The sequence below is a fragment of the Protomyctophum parallelum genome (assembly GCF_964188405.1).
Source record: "Protomyctophum parallelum genome assembly, chromosome: 16".
Taxonomy (NCBI): domain Eukaryota; kingdom Metazoa; phylum Chordata; class Actinopteri; order Myctophiformes; family Myctophidae; genus Protomyctophum; species Protomyctophum parallelum.
In genome coordinates this window covers 46,405,530-46,415,651 of record NC_139711.1, presented here as the reverse complement: position 1 = coordinate 46,415,651, position 10,122 = coordinate 46,405,530, and the positions used below count along the sequence as shown (strand labels likewise).

The 10,122-nt window shown below is 37.8% G+C and overlaps 1 protein-coding gene across 1 annotated transcript in view; it reads right to left on the bottom strand.

The window, feature by feature from the left end:
* The window catches only part of LOC310873849 (5-hydroxytryptamine receptor 4-like), a gene marked incomplete at both ends in the record, with an annotated part of 24,117 nt that extends 15,065 nt beyond the window's left edge, over positions 1-9,052 (bottom strand). Inside the window, one exon of the mRNA XM_083786400.1 lies at positions 8,946-9,052. Coding sequence (XP_083642526.1) covers positions 8,946-9,052 — 107 coding nt within the window. The remainder of the gene's footprint in view (positions 1-8,945) is intronic.
* Between the last annotated feature and the right edge of the window lie 1,070 nt (positions 9,053-10,122).

The window sequence follows — 10,122 nt, the reverse complement described above, 5'->3', positions numbered from 1 at the left end:
AACTGTTTATAACCAGAGCTATAAGGACATGTAACTGTTTATAACCAGAGCTATAAGGACATGTAACTGTTTATAACCAGAGCTATAAGGACATGTAACTGTTTCTATAACCAGAGCTATAAGGACATGTAACTGTTTCTATAACCAGAGCTATAAGGACATGTAACTGTTTCTATAACCAGAGCTATAAGGACATGTAACTGTTTATAACCAGAGCTATAAGGACATGTAACTGTTTCTATAACCAGAGCTATAAGGACATGTAACTGTTTATAACCAGAGCTATAAGGACATGTAACTGTTTCTATAACCAGAGCTATAAGGACATGTAACTGTTTATAACCAGAGCTATAAGGACATGTAACTGTTTATAACCAGAGCTATAAGGACATGTAACTGTTTATAACCAGAGCTATAAGGACATGTAACTGTTTCTATAACCAGAGCTATAAGGACATGTAACTGTTTCTATAACCAGAGCTATAAGGACATGTAACTGTTTATAACCAGAGCTATAAGGACATGTAACTGTTTATAACCAGAGCTATAAGGACATGTAACTGTTTCTATAACCAGAGCTATAAGGACATGTAACTGTTTCTATAACCAGAGCTATAAGGACATGTAACTGTTTCTATAACCAGAGCTATAAGGACATGTAACTGTTTCTATAACCAGAGCTATAAGGACATGTAACTGTTTATAACCAGAGCTATAAGGACATGTAACTGTTTCTATAACCAGAGCTATAAGGACATGTAACTGTTTATAACCAGAGCTATAAGGACATGTAACTGTTTATAACCAGAGCTATAAGGACATGTAACTGTTTATAACCAGAGCTATAAGGACATGTAACTGTTTATAACCAGAGCTATAAGGACATGTAACTGTTTATAACCAGAGCTATAAGGACATGTAACTGTTTATAACCAGAGCTATAAGGACATGTAACTGTTTATAACCAGAGCTATAAGGACATGTAACTGTTTCTATAACCAGAGCTATAAGGACATGTAACTGTTTATAACCAGAGCTATAAGGACATGTAACTGTTTCTATAACCAGAGCTATAAGGACATGTAACTGTTTCTATAACCAGAGCTATAAGGACATGTAACTGTTTATAACCAGAGCTATAAGGACATGTAACTGTTTATAACCAGAGCTATAAGGACATGTAACTGTTTCTATAACCAGAGCTATAAGGACATGTAACTGTTTATATAACCAGAGCTATAAGGACATGTAACTGTTTCTATAACCAGAGCTATAAGGACATGTAACTGTTTCTATAACCAGAGCTATAAGGACATGTAACTGTTTATAACCAGAGCTATAAGGACATGTAACTGTTTCTATAACCAGAGCTATAAGGACATGTAACTGTTTCTATAACCATAGCTATAAGGACATGTAACTGTTTATAACCAGAGCTATAAGGACATGTAACTGTTTATAACCAGAGCTATAAGGACATGTAACTGTTTCTATAACCAGAGCTATAAGGACATGTAACTGTTTCTATAACCAGAGCTATAAGGACATGTAACTGTTTCTATAACCAGAGCTATAAGGACATGTAACTGTTTCTATAACCAGAGCTATAAGGACATGTAACTGTTTATAACCAGAGCTATAAGGACATGTAACTGTTTCTATAACCAGAGCTATAAGGACATGTAACTGTTTCTATAACCAGAGCTATAAGGACATGTAACTGTTTATAACCAGAGCTATAAGGACATGTAACTGTTTATAACCAGAGCTATAAGGACATGTAAATGTTTCTATAACCATAGCTATAAGGACATGTAACTGTTTATAACCAGAGCTATAAGGACATGTAACTGTTTATAACCAGAGCTATAAGGACATGTAACTGTTTCTATAACCAGAGCTATAAGGACATGTAACTGTTTATAACCAGAGCTATAAGGACATGTAACTGTTTCTATAACCAGAGCTATAAGGACATGTAACTGTTTCTATAACCAGAGCTATAAGGACATGTAACTGTTTCTATAACCAGAGCTATAATGGCATGTAACTGTTTCTATAACCAGAGCTATAAGAACATGTAACTGTTTATAACCAGAGCTATAAGGACATGTAACTGTTTATAACCAGAGCTATAAGGACATGTAACCGTTTATATAACCAGAGCTATAAGGACATGTAACTGTTTCTATAACCAGAGCTATAAGGACATGTAACTGTTTCTATAACCAGAGCTATAAGGACATGTAACTGTTTATAACCAGAGCTATAAGGACATGTAACTGTTTATAACCAGAGCTATAAGGACATGTAACTGTTTATAACCAGAGCTATAAGGACATGTAACTGTTTATATAACCAGAGCTATAAGGACATGTAACTGTTTATAACCAGAGCTATAAGGACATGTAACTGTTTCTATAACCAGAGCTATAAGGACATGTAACTGTTTCTATAACCAGAGCTATAAGGACATGTAACTGTTTCTATAACCAGAGCTATAAGGACATGTAACTGTTTCTATAACCAGAGCTATAAGGACATGTAACTGTTTATAACCAGAGCTATAAGGACATGTAACTGTTTATAACCAGAGCTATAAGGACATGTAACTGTTTCTATAACCAGAGCTATAAGGACCTGTAACTGTTTATAACCAGAACTATAAGGACATGTAACTGTTTATAACCAGAGCTATAAGGACATGTAACTGTTTATAACCAGAGCTATAAGGACATGTAACTGTTTATAACCAGAGCTATAAGGACATGTAACTGTTTCTATAACCAGAGCTATAAGGACATGTAACTGTTTCTATAACCAGAGCTATAAGGACATGTAACTGTTTCTATAACCAGAGCTATAAGGACATGTAACTGTTTATAACCAGAGCTATAAGGACATGTAACTGTTTATATAACCAGAGCTATAAGGACATGTAACTGTTTATAACCAGAGCTATAAGGACATGTAACTGTTTATAACCAGAGCTATAAGGACATGTAACTGTTTATAACCAGAGCTATAAGGACATGTAACTGTTTCTATAACCAGAGCTATAAGGACATGTAACTGTTTATAACCAGAGCTATAAGGACAGGTAACTGTTTATAACCAGAGCTATAAGGACATGTAACTGTTTATAACCAGAGCTATAAGGACATGTAACTGTTTATAACCAGAGCTATAAGGACATGTAACTGTTTATAACCAGAGCTATAAGGACATGTAACTGTTTATAACCAGAGCTATAAGGACATGTAACTGTTTATAACCAGAGCTATAAGGACATGTAACTGTTTCTATAACCAGAGCTATAAGGACATGTAACTGTTTATAACCAGAGCTATAAGGACATGTAACTGTTTATAACCAGAGCTATAAGGACATGTAACTGTTTCTATAACCAGAGCTATAAGGACATGTAACTGTTTCTATAACCAGAGCTATAAGGACATGTAACTGTTTCTATAACCAGAGCTATAAGGACATGTAACTGTTTATAACCAGAGCTATAAGGACATGTAACTGTTTCTATAACCAGAGCTATAAGGACATGTAACTGTTTCTATAACCAGAGCTATAAGGACATGTAACTGTTTATATAACCAGAGCTATAAGGACATGTAACTGTTTCTATAACCAGAGCTATAAGGACATGTAACTGTTTATAACCAGAGCTATAAGGACATGTAACTGTTTATAACCAGAGCTATAAGGACATGTAACTGTTTCTATAACCAGAGCTATAAGGACATGTAACTGTTTCTATAACCAGAGCTATAAGGACATGTAACTGTTTCTATAACCAGAGCTATAAGGACATGTAACTGTTTATAACCAGAGCTATAAGGACATCTAACTGTTTATATAACCAGAGCTATAAGGACATGTAACTGTTTATAACCAGATCTATAAGGACATGTAACTGTTTCTATAACCAGAGCTATAAGGACATGTAACTGTTTCTATAACCAGAGCTATAAGGACATGTAACAGTTTCTATAACCAGAGCTATAAGGACATGTAACCAGGGCTCCAGCGTGCGACCTATTAGGTCGCATATGCGACTTAATTTCTTATGGTGATACTTAAAATGTAATGAGGTCGCACCGGTGATACTTGGAAATGTGCGGAAAAAAGAAAGAAAAACGATCCGTTTATTTATTTATTTTTACTCCGTCTCAACACTGAGGCACGGGCACCGGGCGGCTATTAGTAGTGCGATAATAAAGTATTACTTTCTTTTGGCTCAATCGAATCCCCTCTCTTTCTCTCTCTCTGCCTGCCTGCAAAGTCAATGCAAAGACGATAATTGCGCAAACAGGCGCAGCGCGACCTGCCGCGGTACAAACTGGACGAACCGAGGCGAATATATATTCAGGTCTGAACGTTTATCCGACACAAATTAACTAATCTTTCTCAGCTGTAGAATTTCACTGGAGCGCAGCGCGCATATCTAACTGCATGATGATCAGTCATGATCTACACAGACAGCCGACTCCCGACCATAGACTGTAAGCTCCCGACCCAAACAATAAGTGAGGAGGTAAACTTGTTGTTTGATTAAACATATAATGTGCCACGAAAAATAGCTTCCAAAGCTTGTTATGTTTGCGTCGAGGAGGTAGCCTGTGTCCATACATGATGATCGGCCAACAAAAGACATTAATCTCCCTCCCAGTGAGTGAAGAGCACTGATGCCTGATTTATTCTTCGTCGTACAAAGTGTGTGCTGAAAATGGCTGATCTACAAGCTCACAACGCGTCGCGTCCTCGACATGTTGTGAGCTTGTAGATCAGCTATTTTCAGCATGCGGAGATATGCAGGCTCTGAGAGCATTTAGAAACTTTTGCCTTCACAATAAAAGTATGCAGCTTTCACAAGTTGGCCAACTTGGCCCATGAAGACAAGGAAAAGGATTAAGAATTTGGTGGCATTTCACATTGCAAAAGATTTTTTCCAAAATGTAAAAATATTATAATAAGGAATTAATTTGGATAATCGTAATGGGATATTGTACAAATTGTCACTTTATTAATCCCAAAGGTTTGGACTGCATTTAATTTTCAACACAAAACCTTAAACTGACTTTCTGACTGTGTGTGGAATATAAATATTGCCTAGACTGAGTGACTTTGTGTTGGGTTCAAACCATCTACAGTGTTTTGAAGTATAACCAGGTAGGTTGCTGTTTTTCACACAGTGACCTTTGTAGGGGGGTTTTATGATTCAAACCTTTAATGGTGGAAACCACTACAAAAATAAATGGCGCCCTATGTGGGGGCACGATAAGATCATGTAATAATACCACGCTATACAAAGAAAAAAATGGTGCTACCTAATTTCTGGTGGCGCTACCAAATGAAAAGGTAGGTGGCACCAGTGCTACCTGTGAAAAAGTTAGTCTGGAGCCCTGCATGTAACTGTTTATAACCAGAGCTATAAGGACATGTAACTGTTTATAACCAGAGCTATAAGGACATGTAACTGTTTATAACCAGAGCTATAAGGACATGTAACTGTTTCTATAACCAGAGCTATAAGGACATGTAACTGTTTATAACCAGAGCTATAAGGACATGTAACTGTTTATAACCAGAGCTATAAGGACATGTAACTGTTTATAACCAGAACTATAAGGACATGTAACTGTTTATAACCAGAGCTATAAGGACATGTAACTGTTTATAACCAGAGCTATAAGGACATGTAACTGTTTATAACCAGAGCTATAAGGACATGTAACTGTTTATAACCAGAGCTATAAGGACATGTAACTGTTTCTATAACCAGAGCTATAAGGACATGTAACTGTTTCTATAACCAGAGCTATAAGGACATGTAACTGTTTCTATAACCAGAGCTATAAGGACATGTAACTGTTTCTATAACCAGAGCTATAAGGACATGTAACTGTTTCTATAACCAGAGCTATAAGGACATGTAACTGTTTATAACCAGAGCTATAAGGACATGTAACTGTTTCTATAACCAGAGCTATAAGGACATGTAACTGTTTATAACCAGAGCTATAAGGACATGTAACTGTTTATAACCAGAGCTATAAGGACATGTAACTGTTTCTATAACCAGAGCTATAAGGACATGTAACTGTTTATAACCAGAGCTATAAGGACATGTAACTGTTTATAACCAGAGCTATAAGGACATGTAACTGTTTCTATAACCAGAGCTATAAGGACATGTAACTGTTTCTATAACCAGAGCTATAAGGACATGTAACTGTTTCTATAACCAGAGCTATAAGGACATGTAACTGTTTATAACCAGAGCTATAAGGACATGTAACTGTTTCTATAACCAGAGCTATAAGGACATGTAACTGTTTATATAACCAGAGCTATAAGGACATGTAACTGTTTATATAACCAGAGCTATAAGGACATGTAACTGTTTATAACCAGAGCTATAAGGACATGTAACTGTTTATAACCAGAGCTATAAGGACATGTAACTGTTTCTATAACCAGAGCTATAAGGACATGTAACTGTTTCTATAACCAGAGCTATAAGGACATGTAACTGTTTATATAACCAGAGCTATAAGGACCTGTAACTGTTTCTATAACCAGAGCTATAAGGACATGTAACTGTTTCTATAACCAGAGCTATAAGGACATGTAACTGTTTATAACCAGAGCTATAAGGACATGTAACTGTTTATAACCAGAGCTATAAGGACATGTAACTGTTTCTATAACCAGAGCTATAAGGACATGTAACTGTTTCTATAACCAGAGCTATAAGGACATGTAACTGTTTATAACCAGAGCTATAAGGACATGTAACTGTTTATAACCAGAGCTATAAGGACATGTAACTGTTTATAACCAGAGCTATAAGGACATGTAACTGTTTATAACCAGAGCTATAAGGACATGTAACTGTTTATAACCAGAGCTATAAGGACATGTAACTGTTTATAACCAGAGCTATAAGGACATGTAACTGTTTCTATAACCAGAGCTATAAGGACATGTAACTGTTTATAACCAGAGCTATAAGGACATGTAACTGTTTATAACCAGAGCTATAAGGACATGTAACTGTTTATAACCAGAGCTATAAGGACATGTAACTGTTTCTATAACCAGAGCTATAAGGACATGTAACTGTTTATAACCAGAGCTATAAGGACCTGTAACTGTTTATAACCAGACCTATAAGGGCATGTAACTGTTTCTATAACCAGAGCTATAAGGACATGTAACTGTTTCTATAACCAGAGCTATAAGGACATGTAACTGTTTATAACCAGAGCTATAAGGACATGTAACTGTTTCTATAACCAGAGCTATAAGGACATGTAACTGTTTCTATAACCAGAGCTATAAGGACATGTAACTGTTTCTATAACCAGAGCTATAAGGACATGTAACTGTTTCTATAACCAGAGCTATAAGGACATGTAACTGTTTATATAACCAGAGCTATAAGGACATGTAACTGTTTATAACCAGAGCTATAAGGACATGTAACTGTTTATAACCAGAGCTATAAGGACATGTAACTGTTTATAACCAGAGCTATAAGAACATGTAACTGTTTATAACCAGAGCTATAAGGACATGTAACTGTTTATATAACCAGAGCTATAAGGACCTGTAACTGTTTATAACCAGAGCTATAAGGACATGTAACTGTTTCTATAACCAGAGCTATAAGGACATGTAACTGTTTATAACCAGAGCTATAAGGACATGTAACTGTTTATAACCAGAGCTATAAGGACATGTAACTGTTTCTATAACCAGAGCTATAAGGACATGTAACTGTTTCTATAACCAGAGCTATAAGGACATGTAACTGTTTATAACCAGAGCTATAAGGACATGTAACTGTTTCTATAACCAGAGCTATAAGGACATGTAACTGTTTCTATAACCAGAGCTATAAGGACATGTAACTGTTTCTATAACCAGAGCTATAAGGACATGTAACTGTTTATAACCAGAGCTATAAGGACATGTAACTGTTTATAACCAGAGCTATAAGGACATGTAACTGTTTCTATAACCAGAGCTATAAGGACATGTAACTGTTTATAACCAGAGCTATAAGGACATGTAACTGTTTCTATAACCAGAGCTATAAGGACATGTAACTGTTTATAACCAGAGCTATAAGGACATGTAACTGTTTATAACCAGAGCTATAAGGACATGTAACTGTTTCTATAACCAGAGCTATAAGGACATGTAACTGTTTCTATAACCAGAGCTATAAGGACATGTAACTGTTTATAACCAGAGCTATAAGGACATGTAACTGTTTATATAACCAGAGCTATAAGGACATGTAACTGTTTATAACCAGAGCTATAAGGACATGTAACTGTTTCTATAACCAGAGCTATAAGGACATGTAACTGTTTATAACCAGAGCTATAAGGACATGTAACTGTTTATAACCAGAGCTATAAGGACATGTAACTGTTTCTATAACCAGAGCTATAAGGACCTGTAACTGTTTATAACCAGAGCTATAAGGACATGTAACTGTTTCTATAACCAGAGCTATAAGGACATGTAACTGTTTCTATAACCAGAGCTATAAGGACATGTAACTGTTTCTATAACCAGAGCTATAAGGACATGTAACTGTTGTAACAGACAGACAGACAGACAGGCAGGCAGGCAGACAGGCAGACAGGCAGACAGACAGACAGACAGACAGACAGACAGACAGACAGACAGACAGGCAGACAGGCAGACAGACAGACAGACAGACAGACAGACAGACAGACAGACAGACAGACAGGCAGACAGGCAGACAGACAGACAGACAGACAGACAGACAGACAGACAGACAGACAGACAGGCAGACAGGCAGACAGACAGACAGGCAGACAGACAGACAGACAGACAGACAGACAGACAGACAGACAGACAGACAGACAGACAGACAGACAGACAGGTACCTCAGGAGGCGGTCCTTGCACACGGCCGTCATCACCAGCAGGTTTCCCAGGATGGTCATCAGCATGACCAGAGACAGGAAGCAGATCAGGGCGATCCGCGTTGGCATGCTGTCGCTATGGAGACAACAGACATGGCAACCACAACGTCAGTGGGAATGTGTGTGTGTGCCTATACACCCCAGACATGGCAACCACAACGTCAGTGGGAATGTGTGTGTTGCTAAAAAACAAGACTTAACCCATTCTGACCTGAGATCAGATTCATACGAGGTTTCCACTGGACACACACTGGTCTGATTAAGCCATTCTGACCTGAGATCAGATTCATACGAGGTTTCCACTGGACACACACTGGTCTGATTAACCCATTCTGACCTGTCAGTCGTTCTTCGATTTTTCAAAAAATAGCAGACCTACAAGCTCGTAGCGCGCCACTCGGTGGCGCGCTACGAGCTTGTAGATCTGCTATTTTTCAATAGCTAAAACATAACATGATGCTGACACCAAAATGGGTTCCCGTTCAGAATGGGTTAATACTTTGGGTATGAGCGATGGATGAAAGTTTTATATCGCCATCAAACTGCTCTAAAACATCCACTCTAGAAATAGAATCACTGATAAATATATCCTTGGGAAAACCCTTGAAGGTTTCCGTTCAGTCAGAAGTGAATGAAGCGATGATAGCATCAAGGCTATGCTGTCTGTAAATCACTGCTAAAGTGCACAGTTTGATGCTTCATTCCCACGGCACCACCTCGGCCGGGCTCTGGACTTGTTTTAACCCATTTAGACCGGAGACCCCCCCCCCCCCCCACACACACGACAATATGTTGTTCCAGGGATCCCCCCCCCCCCCCCCCCCCAGAAGCAAAGATATGAGTTATAAACGTTCACTGTGACAGAATATATATATATAAATATATTCAAAGCTTTGCACCACATTTTCACGATTTTTCTCTGGAAAATAGCAGATCAAATAATGTCTAAAGTGGTGAGGGTAGGTACCCTCACAAAAAACATGCAGCAATCCTGGTCACTAAACTGCCTCCCCCTGGCCAGCCGGGGCGCCTGATGGAGGGGAAAGGAACTGGTTGGAATAACGTGTTCCTTCCACGCGCTACGTCCAACCAGGGAAACTCCCCCCTGTCAGGTGTAAAGGAGCAACTTGGACACTCAG